The following is a 22,802-nucleotide window of genomic DNA, read 5'->3' as shown; positions in this document are numbered from 1 at the left end:
CTGTCAAGTTCAGATTCGGTCAAGATTAATATGACAATTTTTGAATTTCTATACGATAACATAAAAAAAAGTTGAAAATAATGATCAATTTGCCCACGGATTACGCTACTGTAATAGTTTCTTCGTTTGAAGTGTTCTTACTAAGTATGTAAACTTCAAACGAAGTCTTGTTAACGATCTGATTTTGCTTCCGTCAAAATATGACAATTTTCTTCGAAAATCACCATTGTTCATAAATAGAGCTGGCAAAACCTCTGAACGATTCTGTAATTGTAATTGCTCAATCCACACCCTGGCAGACAATTATCCGCCCATCTAGACACGGGCTGGGTGAGGACCTACCAAGCCTCCCCCGTTAACATGTCCTATACCGTTTAGCACACCGGGATCTTCCACAAGCAGGCGCCGGAATTAAAGCGGTCCCACAAGCTTCAGATACATTAAATAGATATAGTCCCTCTGGCACTAAACCGAATAGCGGCCTTCATATCATCACTAGCACTGCCTATCCCGCACGCCAAACAAAATGCCGGAAGTAGCGTGCCGTGTAGAACATCCGATGTTCTACACAGCACATCACCTCCGACACCATGCTCAACGTACAGCAAAGACATCGCTAATAAAAAGCGGAATGCGTCATTCGATTCAGTGCCAGAGGGACTATAAATGTAACGAAGAGGAAATGAAAAGATAGTAGAGATGGTTTGGTTGTTGGATTGCTGAAACGAGAAGAAATAAAGTCATTACGTTAAAACGTGGTTTTTATAGTTGAATAAATGTATCGATAGTTTCTCATCTGTTTTTTTTCCGTGTCGTAGTTGCGTAGATTCTATCCACCTCGAGTTTTGTCGTCTCCGCTCGAGCAATGAGGACCGCGATGAAATGAAAATATAAAAATATGAGCATTAGTGTTTATCTATTATTTAATGTGGTTCTCATTTGCTTTTAAATACCTAAGTAACATGTGAACTCTGCCTCTATCAGAAAATTCTAATGAATTATATTTTATTCTCCTGCACTTTCCCTAACACAAAGTATTCCTATTTAGTAAGACATTTACAAGTGCAAAAGCGCAAATAAAAGTGTGGGACCTCATCGAATCATGTTGATGTCCTCAGAGCACTCATTCTTCGATTTGCGAAAAATGAGTCCGCTGAAAACACCGACCCGACTCGACGCAATCGCGCACCTCTACCAACGACTCCGCACATGTAAAAACTTCTGCGATAAACCTGTGGTGTGAAAGAAATGCGCAATATTATTTTAATTTCAATCCTAACTTCATGACCCGTAGGCTCTATGCGTATGATTGTTCATTATTTTAGCTAAATATACCAGTTATTCCTGTACATCAGAAGAAAAGAAAAACGATTAAGAATATCTTGCAGCGTAAAGTTTAAGTGATCAAATATTAATCCTTTCTTCGAACCTAATTTCATTATACATTGGGTTATGCTATGCTTCGCGTGTGATACGAACAATTAGATTTATCAATATAATGCATTAGCATCCAAACAAATACCCTAGAAAATTTTCTTATTGTCCGACAAACATTTCAAAACAATTACGAACTGCAAAAATTCAACGGTAACTTTACTCAACAAAGCTTTCATTCGATCACCCTTAAAATACACAGTCATCAGTAGACCATGCACTATAATATCCTCCTAATATAACGCAGAGCTAAAAATCCTCTCTTGCGTTACCCAATCTGAACAAGAAAACATTTTCAAATACTTCCCATAATTTGTGCACGGCAAAACAGATTCCACTTTCTACGTAATGTAACCTAGTATGAACAGCTGCCCAACTCTCCAGACCTGCGCCCTCCAAGATCCAAGGTGCTGCTGCCTTACGTTCAAAACTTCTTTCCTCAAAGTCTGTCTATCAATTCCGAACTCTATTGCATACTACCATACCAATCAGACCCTATTCCTGACAAGACACAGAGTCATAACCCCAATGTGATGGATTTACCCAGTAAATCCACAACCTTGTCCTAACCCCTCTTACGTTTCGCTATCCTCGAAAGTCACCCATATTGATGCTTGGCAAAAAATAACAGTATTCAATCCACAAATCCCAAATTACACCACATTACGTTGGTCCGTTTGGCGTCGCCGGTGGATACCTGTTCTGACATTCGTTTCTTTTAAACTCCATTTCAACCATGTCCCTCCACTTTATCAATACGAATGTTGACGAATCACGATAATCTGAAGATCGTGACCAGAACGGAGGTAGGATACATCACTAGGGACCAACTACCACCTGGCAAAACCTCTGAACGATTCTATCTAAAAAATGCTATTAATAAGAATAACTCTTATTCTAGGGTTGAGCACCTGGACTTTTCGGACATCTTCGCCATTTGTGTGGCAAGCACGATGAAACTTCATGCCCAATGAAAACATTTCTTACAACGTGTTATTTTTCGTCACTTTATTCAGATAAAGTATGCGTGTGTCACAATTGATTTACGATAATAGTAATAGATATTTGTTCCTTAATCTGCGACTCGCGCTCCTTCTAAAGCCTATGTACACTTACAAAAATATGTTCTATTTTTCTTCATTCATTTTTGCTCAATAGTTGTTTAGGTTTTCTTTTTTTTTTGGGCCCTGAGGTCCCATATGAACTGTCGTGCCGTTCCGCCGACATTAACCGGTCCGATTTTCGCTTCGATGCCATCGTATCGCAAAACAGGTCTGGCCGCACCAAATATAACCAACAGAATGAATCCAATTTCTCTCGTGATGAAGGCTGTACCCACTTCCTTAACATTCCTCTCCTGAGAAGGTACCTTCACACTCACACATCAATACAAACTCGCCCTTTAGCTACGTACACCAGTATACATTTCGTCTCTCTTTGCTTTCCTCGTTTTCTCTCGATGCACTCGCATACATATACATAGGCATGCGTATACGCATACATATAAGATCCTTTCGGTTGCTCTTGGTGCCCTATACTCTCTCACAACTTCAACTATCTTCATCCGGTTCAGATAATCATTCGGATTTTCGTGCAGACTAATACACGATGGTTCGAATATATTCATATCGAGGTTTATCTTATCCAGGCACATAATCTAAATTGATTTTATCTAATACATATAGACGTGATTAATGTTCAACACTATTTTATTCGACGATAACACTGCATACTACAATATTCCCCTCCTGTACTCTCTTGTGTTTTCTTTCCACTACCTAAATCGATTGCCGTTGGTTAGAAATTATTCAATTTTATATATTTTCATTACTAAACGTTCAAACATAAAGAAACACAATAAATACACTTTTTATAGTGCCTAGCACGAAAAAATCCACAAAACACTATTATCTGAAAATGTGAAAATGTCGATATACCGTCACAGTGATAATGAAATAACAAAATTGTGCAGCTTTGAGCTAAGTATGCTGTTCCTCTCGAAAAAATAAACACTTCCTTGCCGCAATCGATCAAAAAATTAAAAAAATCTACGGAGAGGTCCAGGCGACATTGCATTTCAACGGCTACTGTGCCTACTACAAGTATTGGAATGAATAAATGAAAAAATCTAAGCTTATCTGAATTTCGACGTTTCATTTGAATTATGCGTTACCGGTACCGCTGGTTGTGGATTTAATATGAACGCCGCAATTGTCGTATAAAAGTTGGGTTATGATTCGAAAAATTCTAAAAATTTAATGAGCTAATTCTGATTTACTGTCGCACAGATGTCAAACTTGTTAAGTTTCAATAAAACCATGTTTCCTACCTTTCCATCGTCATCAAAGCTGTCTGGCAAACGCCAATTTTGAATTTTCATAATAGAATTTCCCAAATTTCATTTTACATTTAATCGTCAATATGAGCTACAAAAAACATTTTGTTTTCCGTGTGCATTGCGTTCACCGCGATCGTTTCAAACCGTTTCATGCTCTTCATGCCTTGATCACACCTTGATATAAGTATTACCTATCATATGCACCTACACAGTCTCACTGTTTGTTATTTATCATTGCTGTCAGTTCTGTTTCTGTTCTAAGCCGCCTGAGAATTGACTAGGAGATTTTCGATATACGGATACCGCGTCAGTGATTTGTTTGTGTGTTGTTTTTGTTTTATTGGTATAGGGATTTGCTGCTAAGCTTCCTGATGAAAACAAACATCTTACTGCGAAAGATCTTTTCATTGTGTGCGTTAGTAAAACAACACAAATCCTAGCCACCCATGTCAGTCTTCAGATATACACAGCATTTGGAAACGTATTATGTTTCTTGATTGATCCCCGAGATTGTTTTTGTTGTCGTTCCAGTTTCTTTGCGCTTCTACGTCAGTCAGACTGTAGAAACCATTAATAATTATTGGTAAGTTTCTTGTGAGTTAATATTTATTTCTCATTTCAGGAATTCTACAAACAAACAACAAGGTATTGTTACTCAATTATGCGGTAAACGAAATCGTTATCATATCGCGACGGTTTCTTTAGTCCGCTTCTAGAGCGAAGATTACGTTCCTGTTCGCGAGGGCCCATTTCTTCCGTAGTGTTATTGGTGTTATTCGTCTGAGACTGGATTGAAGATGAAGAACCATTCGGCATGGTTTCATCCTGGATAGCTGACGGACCGCTGAACGGTTCATCTGATTCTCCTATGCCAGGGGCCAGTTTAATGTCGTGCACATTACGGGCATATTGGATTCCGTTCCCGCTCATCACTACTACTTTTGCACCCGTTCGAGCAATAACGGTAAAACGTTCCGCTGAAAAAGAAGGGTCAGTTTTCGACTTACGTTGTTGGTGTAGGAGAACCACATCTCCGATTTTTATGTCAGACTCCTTCGCTCCTCTCACCATGTCCGCATGCTTCTTGCTAGCGTGTTTTGCTTCCGAATCTCGTTCTCTTAAATCAATGCGATCTAACTCCTTGTTAGCATCCTCTTTCCAGAGGCTTGGGAAGTTACCCCGAAACTTCCACCCTACCATGAGCTCGAAAGGAGTGGCTTTCAACCTGGCATGAGGCACAAGGGTATTGTGATCATGTACAAATCGCTGTAGTGCGGTTCGCCAGTTGATTCCATCAATTCGCGAAGCAGCCAAAGCCTTAAGAATCCCTTGGTTCTGCCGCTCCACGACTCCATTCGACTGCGGACTTAATGGGATGGATTTTCTAACCTTGACTCCTTTCTCTTCCCAGAAATTACAAAAGCTCGAACCCTGGAAGGGCGGCCCGTTGTCGCTTTGCAAAATCATTGGACAACCCCAGAGTTTGAAAACGTCGCAGAGGGCAGCATTGGTGCTTTCGGCATTCAGCTGATGCATTTCGATTACGTACAGGAATCGTGAATAGGTGTCCACGATGACCAGAAACTTTTCTGAACCGAAACCTGTCGCAGCTAGAAAATCTATTTGGAGGATCTCCCACGGACCCTCCGGCAACTCGCGTGATGATAGCGGGATTGGTGGATTCTTCCTAGCGAGCAAGGCACAGGTTTCGCATCTTTTGACAAAAGTTTCTGTGTCTTTTGCCATTCCTGGCCACCAGAAGAATTCCCGCATGATCCTCTTCATGGCTATCTCCCCCACATGACCTCCGTGCGCTGAAACCAAAGCTTTTTCTCGTAATGTTTTGGGGAGTATTATAGTGCCGCTTTTGAAGATTAGTGAGCCAAGATTGGACAAATCGTTTTTCTGACACTCATATCGCCGTAAACTGCGAGGCCATTTATCGAATCTGAGGGCCAAGCAAAGGTTTTGCATTTCTTCGTCAGTCTCCGAATGTTTTTCAATTTCGTCCAACGTAATATTCATACCGCCATCCAAGGCATACAAAAGATGATTCTCATTTTCAGCCTCGAATGGTTCTGCATTCTGAGAATGCTGAATCAGTCGTGATAATGCATCGGCTACATTATCCTCACTAGCGACTCTTTCGATCTGAAAATCGTACGGTTGCAGTCTGAGTGACCACGCCTCGGCTCTCGAGACGGCCCGTTTTCCAATTCTGTGTTGGCAATTGTAAATAAATTCGTTTGCTGTTGCGTCCGTCCTCACTGTGAATCGCCGCCCTGTTAGGTAGAACGAAAAACGTTCTACTCCCCAAACAACCGCCAGGGCCTCCCGGTGGGTTTGAGGATATTTTTGCTCGGTAACCGTTAAGCTTTTGGAGGCACACGCAATGATTCTTGGGACGTTTGCGTTGTCAAACTGGACGAGGACTGCTCCCAATCCAACTGGTGAGGCGTCCACAAACAGTTCTGTTCTATCCGTTGTGCTGAAGTATCCTAGAGTCTTGATCATGTTTAATGTGCTCTTCTGCAGCTTAACGAACTCTGCTTCTTCCTTATCTGTCCAATAGAAATTGTCAGCACTAGCTAATGTTCGCAACTGGACTGTATCCGTAGCCCGGTGTACCAGAAAGCGGTCTACGAAGGTGATTAGCCCCAGGAAGCTTTTCACCTCTGAGCAGTTAACAGGTCGACGGAAATCTCTAATGGCACTTAATTTTTCCTCTTCAATTTGCCAACCATCTGGAGTTAAAATAAAGCCCAAAAAAGGAAGACTCTGGCTTCGAAACACACATTTGGATTCGTTGATTTCCACTCCATGCTCTTTGAATCGCTCCAGCACCGCTGCTAAGTTTGTGTCGTGTTCTTCCATGGTGTCTCCAAAAATCAAGACGTCGTACCGACTGCGCCATTGTCGTGCCGTTCCGCCGACATTAACCGGTCCGATTTTCGCTTCGATGCCATCGTATCGCAAAACAGGTCTGGCCGCACCAAATATAACCAACAGAATGAATCCAATTTCTCTCGTGATGAAGGCTGTACCCACTTCCTTAACATTCCTCTCCTGAGAAGGTATCTTCACACTCACACATCAATACAAACTCGCCCTTTAGCTACGTACACCAGTATACATTTCGTCTCTCTTTGCTTTCCTCGTTTTCTCTCGATGCACTCGCATACATATACATAGGCATGCGTATACGCATACATATAAGATCCTTTCGGTTGCTCTTGGTGCCCTATACTCTCTCACAACTTCAACTATCTTCATCCGGTTCAGATAATCATTCGGATTTTCGTGCAGACTAATACACGATGGTTCGAATATATTCATATCGAGGTTTATCTTATCCAGGCACATAATCTAAATTGATTTTATCTAATACATATAGACGTGATTAATGTTCAACACTATTTTATTCGACGATAACACTGCATACTACATGAACTTGGCCCAATTTCAAAAAGGGAGGAAATCTACAACACTGGTCTCTCAGTTACTCTTGCGGTGGTGAATTGTTTGTTTAAGTAGCAGCAAAAATCGACCTATTTGTTGCAAACGTAATCAACAATAAATTGAACAAAAATTGGATTCTGACTAAAATGCAAATCAAACCACACATGCGAATCTGATTGCACTGCTTGCGAGTTGAATAGTAAGTCCCCTCGAATGGCATCCTAATTTAGTATTTTTTTTATCTGATAAAACAACGAATAACTATTGATAGCACACTACTCCCCGGGAATAAGCGTGGTCAGACATTTGCATAATGGTTACGGTCTCAGAATAATGAACAATAACGTGGGGGGAATGTTTTCAGGTGTTTCGTGGTGTTTTAAAATTAGTTATATCTATCTTCTTCCGGAACGATTCCACTGCATAAACGGAGGTGATTGACGTATCACAAAAAGTATTTCTTTTTAAAACGCTCATCTGCTTTCATGTTTGATTGTAAGCTTGCTTGTCGGATGACCCTGACACATTCATCCAGCGACTGGGAGCCTCGTTTTGGAGAACAAGTTAATATAGGTGAATGTTCCAAATGTAGATGTGCTTATTTAAGCCATACACGAAACTCAGTAGAAGAACAGAAGTCGCTCTTGAGCAGATGTCGAGAGTAGTCGCCATGTTCGTTTGATACTGATGTATTGCACAAGAGCGCGCACACAGATCAGGAAACCAAAGGCCATGATGAGCCACCAAAGCCATGAATTTTCGTGCGAAGCGAAGTCGGTCGAATGCTTGACGATCAATGTCCACTTTGCCAGAGATAAACCGAACCCAGAGAGGGCACCGTAACGGGCGGCAATCGTGTGGCAGAAGCATGTCAGCATCAGAAAACCGATCCAATTGAACAGGAACGCTACCAGAAATGCTGTTACGAATACAATGTCCGTCCCGAGGAGACTGTTGTCGGCGTTGATGTTTTCACCATCTGTGTCTATAGCGATGAATGTCACGGCCGGGCCCCCGTTAGGACCTCCCGTGGTTCGTCCGACTGGTCCCATTGGGAGTCCGGTAATACTAGGCGGTGGAGGTGGCATGTGACCGTTTGCCCCCGGCGGAATCGGCAGCTCGTGATTGATCATCTTCTCCATCTGGACCTCTTCGTAGGTCGGTAGTTTTGTGGTCATTTCCGGATGGGTCGGCTGAGCATACTGATCGCTATCCGTGGCCTCGTACGGTGGCGGTGCGCTGAAGTCTGCCTTGGGCGGGGGCAAATCATCGTTGTTACTGTTGTTGTTGTTGTTGGCCGGAGGCATTTTGGGGTAGTGACGAGATCTGAAAAGTGGAAAAAACGTTCGTTACTGAGTATAACTAATCGGAAAGCTGCAAAGATACCCCTGAGAAGTTAACTCAGGGAGTGTGGGGATGCCGCACCAACGACGATCCACTAAAATTTTGTCTAAATGCACCAAAAGTGGAAGCAACGAATTGTGTGTAGATCGACGATTCATTGGATTTCTCTCTAGTAGATCCAGTACCCATAAACGGTAAGAGCAAAAAAGTGCTTCTTGTTTAAGGCGAAGTAGGCTGTCATTGAAATTTATACGTGTCGTTGATGATTGTTGCTAAATCATCACAATTTCGAATTAAAGAAAATCAGTTGGTATTGCACTGATGCATCTGAAAAAGTATCAGCATACTTTCTACATGTCAGCACATATGATGATACTTTTTCGAATCAATATGATCTATAGGGACTGAGATTTATCACTTTGAAATTGTGAGCTGCTACAGTCAGTGACATAAGTTAGTAACCAAATGCTGTTTTTCCGTACAAAATAGCCAAGTTTGCGGTGCTGTATCTCAGCTTCTGGTCGTCGAAATTGGCTGAAATTTGGATGACGAACTACAAATAACTTGAGATTTTGCCTGTGAGGGAATTATTACATTGCGGTCATTTTACATAGAGTTTCAGAGGGTTGGTCAAAGACCAAGAACCAAAGTAACCGAGAGACTTTGTAATTTAATTCTAAAACGGTAAGTTGTTGGTTGTTGGTCTCTTCCACAAAGTTGTTCAATTTCAGAAGTCACACAAATTTGTAGAACACACCAACTTTGCCATCAGCTGATTGATCTCAGTGCCAAAAAGACGTAAAGGTTGAATTCCATCGCGGTTTCGTCTTTCCGTAAAAAAGAACAATAGATGTTTTATTCGGATTAACTGAAAGGCCACATTGGCGACACTAACTCTCGACTACCTGAAGAGCACTTAGTATCAGGTCGAATAGGGTGCTTATGCACATACCATCGGATCATTAAAATAATCAAAACGACCGCTATGGAAAACATAGATAGCGCCACCGTAGCCTTGTGTGTTTGACAGAACAGCAATGGATCATTAAAATAACCAAAACGGCCGCTATAGAAAGCATAGATAGCGCCACCGTAGCCTTGTTTGTTTGACAGAACAGCAATGCTGTCACAATGTTAAATCCCATATACAATGGCGCCTATGTTCAATGCGGTGAGCACTGACAAAAACTACCTTCAATGATCCATTCTGTCACAATGTTTAATCCCATGTACAGTGGCGCCTTTGTTTTGATGCGGTGAGCACTTGCAAAAACTACCTTCAACGATCCATTATCAAAGCTAGATAATCATCGGCAAATCCATAAGTTGGAAAACCGCTATTATTGAGTAGCCTCGATAGCGTATCTGCTACGAGATTCCACAAAAGTGGTGACAAGACTCCCCCTTGGGGGCATCCGCAAACACTCGATTTTCGAATCGCTGCTTGACGCAATGTCGAGAAGAGATGTCGCTTTTTGAGCATTTGATGAATCCGATTGGTAATCATTTTAGGTAGCCCATGGTTTCGTGCGGCTTCCAATATGGCATCGAAAGACACTTTATCAAAGGCACCTTCAATATCCAAGAAAACACCTGTTGCAGACGCTGCAATAAACGATTTTAGAAATAACAGACATATAGTAAATCCGTACGCTGCAATAAACGATTTTAGAAATAACAGACATATAGGAAAAGCCATTGCAACAGAAAAACCCTTTGTTCAGAAAAATGTAGCGATTGTAAAATAATTAAGATGAAAAGAATTTCTACCCCTTAATGAGCGTGGCCAAAATCCCCGAGCAATAAAATCATCCCTCAAATCAGGCAACGCACGCATCTCGGTTTTAAACAAAAGAGTAATTATCTATTTCATGCGCAAGGGTAGTTTGAAAGAGAGAAACCCAAAAGGTAGAATAATAAACATAGACAGTAGCCGAGAAGGGCGCCTCGACCGAGTGTGCCAACCGTTTTTTGTGCTCAGGTAATCGTAGGTAAATTTAGTCGTAAGTAATTTCTTGTATATATATCTCATACATTTTTGAAAATAAATGTCATTCATAGTTTAGCGTCCAAGATCACACGCTGTAGTTTTTATTCGTTGGCTTTCTCGACAATACCTTGGTCGAACTCACATCCGAACGCTTCGTTTTCAGTACTGTCTTAGAATTTTGGAATAGCTTCTCGAATGAGTGGAAGGACTAGCCAAAGATCAAGCTTTACTTGAAATCATTGCCATATTATCAGACCCTTTAACCCAGGAGCCCACATTTGATTTCATTCATTTGAAAGCTCGGTTGAACTACTGGATCATTACATCTAATGTACTTGAAATATATGAAGATACATAATATAATAATGGCAAGCAATATTATTATAACCGCTATCCAAGAGTAAGGATTGTAGTAGTGAAATGTTGAATTATCATTAATTGGTTCTTCTATATTATCGATGTATTCGTAACCAGTATCTAGTTTTCTTTTTTAATGTCTTGCAATGTTTTAATATTTTTATTCAAATTGATTGTAGCTCTAGGTTGGAAGAAAGTAAGCGTTTTCCTGGATTCGTTTTTCAAATTAGCATAAATTGTTCTTGAATTTGATTTAATCTTACAATCTGGATCCATAGTTACTATAGCAGCTTCATATGGTGGAGATATAACTGTTTTGTCGCAATGTATTACCATCTCCTTGGGATTATTTGTATAATATAATACAGTATTAACCTTTGCTAGTTTGATGAGTTTGGAATATTTGCTTGATAATTTCTGTTTTATGCATTTATCATCAGTCTTCATGTGCTGTAATGATGCGGCTACACAATCAGGTTTTCGCATTAATTCAGATTGCTGCGAAATAAAATGAGTTTCATTAATGCTAACTAGATTGCTCTTTGGATAGAAATATTCTCCCTGTGAATTCAGGGCTATTTGTTGGTTCGATGCTACAATTTTCGTATTATTAACTACACTTGGGATAGCAATGATGTGGAATACTTCGAAACTTTCTTTACTTATAAGAACTGAGTGCATTACAATAACTATGGTTTCTTGAATGATTTTGGTATCGAATTTTATAGATGAAGGATGATCTAATAATTTATATCCGATGGGTAATGAGCTCGAAATATTTTGTTTTACCATTTCTAATTCGCTAGTTGTGAGAGGAAATTTCCTAAGCTTTCGATATTTGTTTATGATTTCTTCTACCAGTTCTTTTGCTAACATTGAAGTTTCCATTAATCTACCGTGTAATAGTTCTGAATCATAAATAGAACTTTCATGATCCAAAGAATGTATTCCATCATATAGCCTGCTTATTTGAGTTTGTAGATTTTTGTTCATTAACTGAGTTTTTTCAAATACCTTTTGTACAGTTTCCGAAACATGATGAATTTTGTTGTCTTCCTGAATCCTCATCGCTTCTACTGCTTCGTCGATGTCGTCTCCTCCGAAGAATATGTCTTTAAGGAATCCGAATATTCCCTTGCTTCTGCGTCTACGGGTGATTTGTTGAATATCCTGGATTGCATCATCGCATTGATGCCCAATTGATGTCGCCAGCTGATGAATTGTTTGATCCTTCGTCTGCCTTTCCATCTCTTTTAACGCGATTGTTAAATTCTGATGGACGTGGTCAATAAAATTGATGTCCTGAGCTGGAGATATACCGGTGTATATGTTTGTTTTCCAGGAGCCTCGTTTCAAAAGACACGTTCCGTCATGATCAAAAATAAGACCATCTTCTTCTATTGGCTTGATGTTGATAGCATTAGCAATCGATAGCAATGTTGTTGTGGCTAGCATGATTTTTCCTAACGAGTTGGATGAATTGGTTTTAACTCGTTCAATTAACTTCAATTTTATCTCGTATAGCTTTAGCTTCTTCTTCATCGATAGTTCTGCCTTTCCCCAGTTTGGGAATGATCTATCTAAAGTTGATTTGCTGCAAGAGTTGTCTGAGGAATGTAGAATCGTTTACCTTTTTCTATTGATGGACTGTTGAATTTTCTTATCCATTTCTTTCTCCCTTGAACCGGATACATCTACGACTGCTACCTTTACTGATGGCCTTTTCTTCACTCCATTCTTTGTTTTGATTTCGACTGATCGAACTTGACCATCTAATGCAGTGTGAACTTTAATGACACGTCCTTTCAACCACGTATTTGGAGTTGCTTCATCGTCAGTTATAATCACGATGTCATCGACCTTAATTGGTTCTATTTTGTTTGTCCATTTGTTCCTTTTTGCGAGTGTTGGAATGTATTAATTCTTCCAGCGATTCCAAAATTGTTGTCCAGCATGTTGAACTTGTTTACACTGTTCTTGAAAATTGTTGACTTCAGTAAAATATGGTGGAACATATTCTCCTGAACAACCTATTAATGCGTGGAACGGAGTTCATACCTCATCATCAATGTTATCCACAGGGATGTGTGTTAAAGGTCTTGCGTTAAGGAAGAATTCGGCTTGTACAAACGCTGCTCTTAATGTTTCGCACCTGGGTGTTCTTCCACCCCAAGATTTTAATAAAACTTGCAGAGCTGATTTAATGATCCTAATCAGTCTTTCCCATACTTCTCCGAAATGTGGTGCAGCCGGGGGATTAAATGTCCATTTTATTTCCATCTTTGCTGCTTCACTTCTGCCTATTCTTGTGTTTATGTCGGACACCAATTGAGCCATTAAATTGTTTGCTCCAACAAAGTTTGTTCCATTATCACTGTATATGTGAGTAATCTTTCCACGTCGATTTTGGAAAGTTTTAAGGCAAACAATGAATGAATCTGTAACCAATTTTTCCGCCATTTCGATATGTACAGCTCTTTATGACATACAAGTGAATATTACTCCCCACCGCTTTTCGGTTGATCTCTTAACTACTACCTCGAATGGACCGAAGTAATCAACTCCACAATGTGTGAATGGGTGAACGTACGGTTTAATTCAAAGCAGCCATCATTGGTGCTTCGGGTTTTGCAGAGTCGATTATACATTTTTGGCAGCATTTTTTCTCGTTTCTCACTACTGCTCGTATGTTTATTATCCAATATTTTTGTTGTAGAGCAGCAATTATGGCATTTTCTCCTTGATGTAGGTAACGTTGATGTGTTGATCTTACTATCATTTTGGTGATGATGTTTTTCTGGGGCAGAATCACTGGAAACTTGAGATTTTTTGGCAGATTCGTCGCTTTTTCCAGTCTTCCATTAGATCGCATAACACCAAATTCATCCAAATACGGCTTAAGACATCTAATATGACTTTTTATACTGACAGAGCCTTTGAGATGTAAATCTTCCATTTCTTCCGGGAATCCTTGCCATTGGGCTTTCTTATATATTATGTTTTCAGCTGCGTTTCTGGTGTCTAAAGTAACATCTTTCGTGAAATTGTTTCTGTCCTCTTTCCATTCGACGAACTTCTTGATAATACAGACACTGTTAACCAGTCTCCACCACTTATCATATTTATTTTCTTGGACCAATCGAAATTCGTCATAATCGTTGCCCGTTTTTTTGTTGGTTTCTATCACAAAAACATGTATCTGCTCTTTAGATTTATTTGGCCAGTTAACTTCTTTAGTTTTAAGGAATTCTGAGCCATTTAACCATATGTTCTTGTTTCCATTTAACTTTGTTGCAGCATCAGCTGGATTGTGCTCTGATGGTACCCACCCCCATTGATCCATTGCTGTGGAGTCCAGAATCTCGCCTATTCTGTGTGCAACGAATGGTTGGAATTTTATATCTATCTTTTTAATCCATGACAAGACAGTTTGTGAGTCTGACCAGTAAGTTATCTTTGATACCTTGAGACGTAAGTCTTTTCGTATTTGATTCGTTAGCCTCGTTCCTAGAATAGCTGCTTGAAGTTCAAGTCGTGGTATAGATAATCCTTTGATTGGAGCGACTCTGGCTTTTCCGGCTACAAGTGTTATGTATTTTCCGTTGGAATTTGTGCTTTTGCAATAGACTGCTGCTGCAAATGCTTTATCGGATGCGTCTACAAAAGTATGCAGTTCCACCTCGTCAACAGTTCCATTTGTTAAGCACCTTGGAATTTCTAAGTTTCCAGCTTCTTTTATCGTTGTGACCCACGTGTTCCAGTGATCATGCAGGTGGTTTGGAATCTCATCATCCAAATTCAAAGTGGCTTTATGTAACTCCTGCATTAATATTTTTCCGTGAATTGATAGGTTAGATATTAGTCCCATCGGGTCGTAGATACTCATTATGTATGCTAACACCTCTCTCTTGGTTGGTAACATTTTCTGAAGTAGTTTTTCTCCATAGATATTCCACTTTATCAGGTACGCCAGGCAGTCAGTTTCTGTGTTCCAATAGATACCAAGAACCTTCTCAGCATGTGAGTCTTTATCCTCCATTGACTTAGTAAATAGTTTATGGCGTCTATCTTGAGGTATGGCCTTCATTAGCTCCTTGTCATTCGATAAGAAATTCCGAATATAATAGCCTGCATGTTGATGGATTTCGATTACTTGATTAGTAATCTTCTTGGCGTCTTCCAAGTTTGAGAAGCTGTCTAAATAGTCATCTACAAAGTGTTGTTTTTTTCACAGCAACAGCAGCTTCTGGATACATTTCCGCGAAATTTTCAGCATTTTTGTTCTTCACATATTGAGCGCAGAATGGAGAACACGTTGCTCCAAATGACATTACTTGCAGCTCATACACTTCTGCAGGTTTATCAGTGTTGCAGTCTCTCCATAAAATTCGTTGAGAATCTTGTTCCGCTGCGGTTATCCTTGTTTGGTGAAACATCTCCTGTATATCACCGCTAACTGCTATCCTGTTTTCTCGAAAACGCAATGCTACTCCGTGTATCGGCTCATTGATATCAGGTCCTGACAGTAGCTCTGAATTGAAAGATTTGTCAGCGATTTTTGCTGCTGCATCGAAAACTAATCGTGGTTTCGCATTATTCTTGTTGACAACAACGAAGTGCGGTAGATAGTAAGTACGTTCTGTTGTCTTTTTTACCTCTTCAGATGTTAGTTTTCGTAGATATCCCTTCGTTTGATATTCTTTGAATGTTTTCAACGCCCACTCTTTAAGCTGAGGATCCTTCTCCAGTTTTTTCTCCATCATTATCAAACGCTTGTACGCGTTGCCGTAGCTTTCTGGGAATTTGATATCGTCATCTTTCCACAGCAAACCAACCTCGTATCTGCCATCAGTGTATTTAACGGTTTTTTCCATGATGTTAACGACTCGTTTTTCCTCTTCGGATTTTAGAGAATTCTCAGATATTTTAACTCCAAAATCTTCGGTTGAAAAATATGATTTCATTAGTTTTGCCATTTCCTCTTCGTGGTGTATCATTGCATACTCGTGCTGAACGGATGCAGATATGTTGCCAAACAGGAACCATCCTAATTTAGACTTGACAGCAATCGGTTCGTTCCATTTCCTCATTCGTCTTTCTAAAGGAATCAACAGATGACTGTGTTCAATTCCAATAAGAATCATTGGACGCTCGTTTGTAAAACTTGTGATTGGCAAATCTTTTAAATAAGAAAATTTTTGCTTCAATTTCTCGAAATCAACTGTTTGTCTTGGCAACTGCAAGTTCTTCATCGTTCTTACGTTTTTGATAGTATAAAACTTTTTTGATGGTCCACTTATTTGAAGTTCCACGTTCATACTATTATCCTCATCTTTACTTATATCTTGAGTCCACGTGAGATGTAGAGGATCATTTCTTCCTTCCAATTCCAAAGTATCGACGATACTTTTATCAACTAATGTGGCAGATGATCCTGCGTCAAGGAAAGCATAAGTATCCACAGATTTTGATCCATTTTTTAGGGTCACAGGAATTATTTGGTAAAGAATTTTGCTGCGTTTAATTCGATGATGACCAACTAATTTTTCATCATTTTGAGTAGTCGTCGTTAGTGGCTTTTGATCATTATCCTTTTTCTCGGTGGGTGGCACAGTAGGTGGCTTCCTGGTCTCTTGTTTATCGTGGAGCCACGAATGATGATTTTTATTGCAACCGTTTAAACCACACCTACGTGAACGATTACAATTCTTGAAGAAGTGAAATGGGCTGAGACATCCTATGCACAGCTTATTTGTTCTCACAACTTCATTGCGCTTCTTAGTATCCATGTCTCTGAATAATTGGCAGTCAGTAATCCTATGACTGCCTGAGCAATTTCCACATTGTGGACCTCTTGAATGCCTATCATGTTGACGGTCTAGTTGACGTATATCATGATGTATATTAACCGTCTTTCGTGGGGCTGGAGTTGCGGCATTCTGCATTATGCGACTTATCTTTGCATGTGGAGTTAGGAATGTGTATAACTCGTTTAATGTTGCGACTGGGCCATTTGCTTGCCTTTCTTCGGCCCACTTTACATGGAGATTATACGGTAACTTTTGAACCGTTTCATTGACGAGTCTGGGGTCTCGTAGGTAATCTTGAAAATTGATTAGCTCCAGGTTGCTAACCAGATTACCGAGTGCCTCTGAAATATCCACCACAGCCATTCGGTTCTCCTTTCGAATCTTGGACAACTCTGTCACAAGTTCGTTGTAGATTATTTCAGGACGTCCAAAATTCAGCTTTATTCGCTCCATTATTTGTGGGATATTCCCAGCACCCATCATCAATTGGCTTACGCATCTTGCTGCAATTCCTTCAAGCGACTGTTGGAGTCTATTTAAATTTTCCAATGGGCTGAATTTTCCTTCCTGGGTGGTATCATTAAAGATTTTTTCGAACTTAGGCCATTCCTTTGATGAACCATTAAACTTAGGCAGGCTTATCAAAGCCTGTCTTTTCAAATAAACGGTCCAATCACTGGCCTGGTTGACTGGAGTGCGTTCTTCTGGTTCTACTTTGACCTGTTTAAATGCACTGGTGATTGCATTAGTCAATTCTTGTAGGATTTGCTCGTTGGAATTGGGGCTCTTGTTCTCGGTTTGTTTTTGAGTGGCAATTTTCTTCTCGATGGCAGCAGCGCCTTGCTTATACCATTTCCTCTGGATATCGGCACAGTGCTCGCATATCCAGGATTCCTCTGCCTTAGGTGATCGATCCAGTTTGGCGCAGGAGAGGTGATACCAGCGATCACAATCGTCACATACCACCATGTTGTCCATACTGTCCTTGTTGGTGCACAACTTACAGTGCCCGTTTGGGTTCTTTACCAGCTTCGACATTTTGATACGTAAATACGAGTAAATCCGTATGTAGGATTGCTTCTAAGCGAATGCTTTCTCAATATCGTATACTACTTTGTGTAAAAGAGTCACTGTAGATTTTCCAGAGTGGTAAGCATGTTGATTCACATCACATCACGGATGTGATGATCGATAATGCGTTCCAGACATTTCAGAAGAAAAGAGGTCAGACTAATTGGTCTAAAATTATTCGCTTCTTCATGCGATGCACGTCCTCTTTTCAGGATAAACTTTACAGTAATATCACGCCAGGATCTGGGAATATACCCAGTAGCAAAACTGCTTACAAGTAGCTTTTTCAAAACATGTTTGATAAACTCAAATCCCTTTTGAAGCAGAATAGGATAAATCCCATCCGCTCCTCGAGATTTGAAAGGAGCAAAATTATCAAGTGCCCATTGAATCGATTCAGTAGTTACGATACTGCGAGACGAAGCCAGAGACTCGTAACTACATGCAGGGATGCCAGATCAATTTTTCAAAAATCTGGAAGATTTTGAAAATTTGTCTGGAAAAGCCTGGATCGCTTTTGTCATGAAGAACCTTAAATTATTAACAAAACCTTACAAATTCGTTTCAAATTGTATCTGGATCTTCCAGATTTTTGTAAAATGCGGCCTCAAGAATCTGGAATATTCCAGACAAATCTGGAAGCAACGTTGACTACATGAAAAGACATTTGGTTCATCCGTAGATGCTATGTCCACACATCCGAGGAAGTGTGTATTGAATAAACTTTCTAAAACTTCTTCATCAGAAGAAGTAAAGTCACCATTAGAGAAGCAAATTTCGTTCACTTGGAAATCCTTAGATTTTGCAAGTCAGCCGGCTAACTTCACTTAAACTGAAAACATTTGTACAAAGGTTTTTCCAGCCGGATCGTTCGGCAGATCGGAGAGCCTTTTTGTAAGCCTTACGAACCGACTTGAACGACTCTGATCCAGCTGAACGGCGTCTGTTCCAACTGCTTCTACATTATTTCCTGAGTCTAGTCAGATCGGAGTTCCACCACGGAGTTCTTGTAGTCTTCACAGACCGCAGAGGACATGCTTCTTCAAAAGCTTCCATAATGTAGGATGTTGTAGTATCAACGGCATCATCCAAATCACTTGGATTTTCACTGGAACTCAGTCATCTCGTCTAAGAACACTTAAGAGCTTTTTAGCAGGAAACTTCGGAGCAAAGTTCTTGTACGCATAACAGCGTTTAGCCATAGCTATAAGGAAAGCTGCACAATCTTCTTTTTATGAAAAAGTCCAACCTGTTTCCAATTGATATTCCAATCAAATCGACCCAATGATGACACCGACCTTCGAAATTGCTGCCTTATCAGTTCTGTTTTCCATTTGATCGTAGATCTTCCACAAATACTTGACGCCCTATCGCCTTTAGCACAAAAAAACAACAAAAACTCGTCACGTTTCCTCCAGGGGCGATATTTGCATACTCAGTCAGACGCAGACTATTTCACAATACCATCGTCCATCGTCAACAGCTGAAGCATTTCCACTCCGTCACCTTACTTCTCCATATGAGCTGCGTTGTTTCGTTTCTTGATATTGAGTTATTGATTTTCTGCACCGAGTTCCAGGAAGCGATCAAAACAAATTTGCTGCGGCTACGCAAACACTTTTTCTATCGTGCAGATTATCTCTGCTTATGCCTCTTCGCTCTGTCTGTATTGGATCTACCAAATTTACAACAAAGACTCTTCTCCGGATGACGAAACAGAAGCCCCTCCGATGATAGCTTTTGGCTTAAGTGGTTGTTTGTCTCCAATTCGACCACTGCTGGCCCCTACTTTTTCCCTCCCATAATATGATGTAATTTGCCTTAAAACTAAATGGCTTACCTTTCCTGTTCAAAAAGACAATCGCTATAACGATTTTAATTTCTGCTCCCTTAGTCCTACTCGATGAAAAACACAAACACTGGCGATTATCCCTTTTTCCTCCAAGTGCTGTTATGACGCATCAAGGTTTTCCACCTCCGACAAATTTTCCTTTCCTTCGCACACCGTGATGGAAAAATGCAGCAGCAGATAGTATAGGACAACACTTTCCACGACAAAAAACAACCTTCACTTGGAAAAATCGATTTCCCAAAGACACAATCCAAAATATTCACGATTTTTTACTGAGCGATGGTCGAGCTGATCACTTTTTTCACGTAGCTCGCTGTTTTGCTTTTCTTTCCTCTTTGTGCATTCCGTTTTGATGGGGAAATTCGCTTCGAGTCGCCAGTCAGTCAGCCAGCCAGCGAAGAAAGTGAGAAGATAACAGAGCCCCGTGACAAAAAAATACGAAAAAGTGCGTGAGAAATTGGTAACCGAATCGGATCTGCCCAGTGGTCGGTGACGAAATCGTTTAAACCGTTTAAAGGGATGCTCGCGGACATATTGCTGTTTGCGTTTGAGATGCAAATCTGTAGTAAATGCGTTTCAAACGCGGTAACCATATTTTCCATGACAACCATTTTTGTGTTTATTATCATTAACACAATTTGACATTGTACACAAGTGAGCGAAAAACTTCCGTTTTATTAGAGTGAAAATGTAAGTTTTTTAATTTTATTGTTCTATGCGATTACACTTTTAATAAATGTTGCATCTTTATTCTTCAGGGCACAATCGAACTCTTGTGAAAGTTTGAGCCTCCAGGAGATCGATTATGAATCGCAATTCCTGAATGAGAGTTTCTCGGACGATGAAGATGATCTGGCAATCAATATTGATTTGTCTGTGTCCCTTAAAAACTTCCAGGGACAGAAAAAAGGGACAGAGCCATTCGTTTTGCCTTTACGAATTTCATCTCTAAATCATCTTGAGAAGATTTTGTGGGATGAATGCAGCTCCAAATTGAAACGAGAAATTCTGTACGATCCACCATCTGCCATTCTGGACTGGAGCCCATGCAAGCCTCAATGGGAAGACCGGAACCGTTTTTTCCTCTTTCAAGATAAAACTATGAAGAAAATATACCGTATGAATGATATCACCATGGAGTTGCTTCAGAGTTGGAATGGTAGGAATATTAATTTATATTGCCTCGTTTATTCACTGTCACTCCAGACTTTGAAAGATTGCAATACGGCCAAATCCAAACTAATGACATGCAAATCTAAGGATCGAGCTGGAGCGGATAGCAATCAGAGTTTGCAGGAGCTAGTAATGGAGCTGAAGGATAAAAATAAATCAAGATTTCGAGCCCTTGAAACAAGTTATGTCTTATGGGCAAACTTTATTCAAGATCAACCGGTTTATAAACAAATAGACTTGATCGAGCAAGAGCCTCCAAATGAGTATCGCCATCTATTCAAGGATTTGTCAGGACCCATAATTGAAGCACAACTGCGAACAGTACGCGACGACACAACAATTGCAGACGCAATCAACGATGCTGTTGAATCGGAACTAAAAGAAATCAATGAAGCATTCATGGATGTCAAGGAAAGTGTTCGGAAGTTAGAAGAGAAAATTATGAGCGTTCAGAGTCGATACCTTGCAAGACGAAGTGTGTTGGGTGCTGTGTCTCGGGCAGTTTCTGAAGGAGAATTTTCGCGGTCAATTGCGAACAATATCGTTGATGCTGTAGATGTTGATCATGCTGATATTTAATGATTTTCTAAAATTTTTTTACTATAAACTAACTAAACAATAAATAAAACTCATATTTATTTATTTTTTACTGTAAATTATATATATTTCTATATTTATTCTGTTTAATTAAGTAATATTGAAGATTCACTGCTGTATTTCTTCTGGTGAGCATTTTCCTCCAACATGATATCCACATTTTGCATAAATCTTCTTGGTAGAAAAATTTTGAATTTTGTTCAGCATTTCGGAAACAAATACATTTAGTGGCAATTTGGTTTTATCAAAGAACTTTCTAAAATGTTGTTTGATGATACCGAACAGTATTTCAATTGGATTTAGAAAAGGACAGTAGCCAGGAAGAAAAACCATCAAAATTCCGAGAGATCGAAAATAACGTACAATGTTTGGGTCTGTGTGGATACGTGCCCCATCAAGTATCCAAACTGAGTTAACTCCTGGATACTGTCGCACCTTTCCACTTAGAGCGAACCTGCGACATGCTTCAAAATAGGATCGCCGAGTAAAAGTTCCTGAAATCCATTGTAAAGTTCAATTTAAATTGTAAAGTATTTCGTATATCCAGTTACCTGATGTGATAGAAGTTTCTAAAAGTCCTTCTAACCCAAGGAAACACAGAAGAGAAATTCTTGGGAGTCTCTGGAACTTGCCATGCACCAGTATTCTTTCTCCAACTTTACCGTACCCATACGTTCGAAACATTTCAGTGTTAGTGAAAGAAACTTCGTCAAGGAAAACGAGATTTGGTAAATCCCAGTGAAAAGATTCTAGCTCCTGGCAGAAAAAATCGATTTCACTTCTTTTGATTTGCAACGCTCTTCGTTCTAATACTTTTCTTGTGAATCCGACTTTGTGAAGTGCGCGTGATATTGTGGAGTGATGAACCGTGAATCCAAACTGTTGGAAAATCCGTTCTTGTGTTTCCTTGAGATACAGTGTCGGTTCTCGTTCATAAAGATTCTTGATCCACTCAATATGCTCTTTATCCAGCACTTTGTTAGGTGTCTGAAGAATTGGTTTTACAAAACTTCCAGTTCGTTCATATTCAGTAATCCAACGGCTAACAGTCGAGAAATCTTTTCCGTAGATCTTGGTTAGCTCACGCCGTGATAAACCTGCATGTTTGTAACCATATACGGCATGATACTTTGTATTATCAGACGCATGTTTCCTTCTAACTTCTTCTAAACACTTAGATTGCATCATTAACCAGTAATCACATCAATAATAGCAAAACAAGGACTAATTAAAGTTGGTTTTACTCATAACATTCGGTGCAATGTTTTCAGTCTGAACGTCAAATCAACTGAACTGAAATTTTCGTTGACATCGGAGTAGTCTAGAAAATCTCACCGCATTTGGTCTTCCCGCATTTGTGATTTGCATTTCAAATGC

General features: G+C 39.9%; 1 protein-coding gene across 4 annotated transcripts; it reads right to left on the bottom strand.

Annotated features, from left to right (window-relative positions):
- Positions 1-6,930: 6,930 nt before the first annotated feature.
- LOC5567808 (NEDD4 family-interacting protein 1) lies at positions 6,931-20,065 on the bottom strand. Of its 4 annotated transcripts, none has more exons than XM_001657662.2 (2): positions 19,644-20,065; positions 6,931-8,557 (listed from the first exon to the last, which is right to left on the bottom strand). In XM_001657662.2, exon 2 carries the CDS (start codon positions 8,536-8,538, stop codon positions 7,852-7,854), a length of 687 nt encoding a protein of 228 aa, XP_001657712.2. In that variant the 5' UTR covers positions 8,539-8,557; positions 19,644-20,065; the 3' UTR covers positions 6,931-7,851. The 4 variants fall into 4 exon arrangements, with proteins under 4 accessions (XP_001657712.2, XP_021695578.1, XP_021695579.1 ...); XM_021839886.1 differs by lacking the exon at positions 19,644-20,065 and adding an exon at positions 19,102-19,492; XM_021839887.1 differs by lacking the exon at positions 19,644-20,065 and adding an exon at positions 19,053-19,074.
- Between the last annotated feature and the right edge of the window lie 2,737 nt (positions 20,066-22,802).

This window comes from Aedes aegypti, chromosome 2 (assembly GCF_002204515.2).
Source record: "Aedes aegypti strain LVP_AGWG chromosome 2, AaegL5.0 Primary Assembly, whole genome shotgun sequence".
Taxonomy (NCBI): domain Eukaryota; kingdom Metazoa; phylum Arthropoda; class Insecta; order Diptera; family Culicidae; genus Aedes; species Aedes aegypti.
This window is presented reverse-complemented; position numbering and strand designations above follow the sequence as displayed.